Source organism: Myotis davidii, unplaced genomic scaffold, assembly GCF_000327345.1.
Source record: "Myotis davidii unplaced genomic scaffold, ASM32734v1 scaffold570, whole genome shotgun sequence".
Lineage (NCBI taxonomy): Eukaryota > Metazoa > Chordata > Mammalia > Chiroptera > Vespertilionidae > Myotis > Myotis davidii.
In genome coordinates, this window is record NW_006283631.1 from 3,415,183 (window position 1) to 3,415,471 (window position 289).

The window sequence follows — 289 nt, forward strand, 5'->3', positions numbered from 1 at the left end:
CCTCCTCCTCTTCTTACTTCTTTTTCTCCTTCTACTTCTCTTTCTTCTTTCTTCTCTTCTTTTTCTTCTTTCTTCCTCCTCCTCCTCCCTCTCCACCCCATCCCCTGCCCCATTGATGTGTTATTACTGGGGGGGCTGGAGCAGTAAAAAAAGAAGAAGGAAAAAAAGAGCGGGGCTTGGCGGTGAGAGGCTGTGCGCGGGGCTGCGGGGCATCGGTGGCGATGGAAGAACTGACGGCGTTCGTCTCCAAGTCTTTTGACCAGAAAGTGAAGGAGAAGAAAGAGGCGAT

At 51.2% G+C, this 289-nt stretch overlaps 1 protein-coding gene across 1 annotated transcript in view; it reads left to right on the forward strand.

The window, feature by feature from the left end:
• Positions 1-97: 97 nt before the first annotated feature.
• The window catches only part of SHOX2 (short stature homeobox 2), a 10,241-nt gene continuing 10,049 nt past the window's right edge, over positions 98-289 (forward strand). Inside the window, exon 1 of the mRNA XM_006753841.2 lies at positions 98-284. Within this exon, the coding sequence (XP_006753904.1) occupies positions 222-284 (63 nt within the window). The 5' untranslated portion in view covers positions 98-221. The remainder of the gene's footprint in view (positions 285-289) is intronic.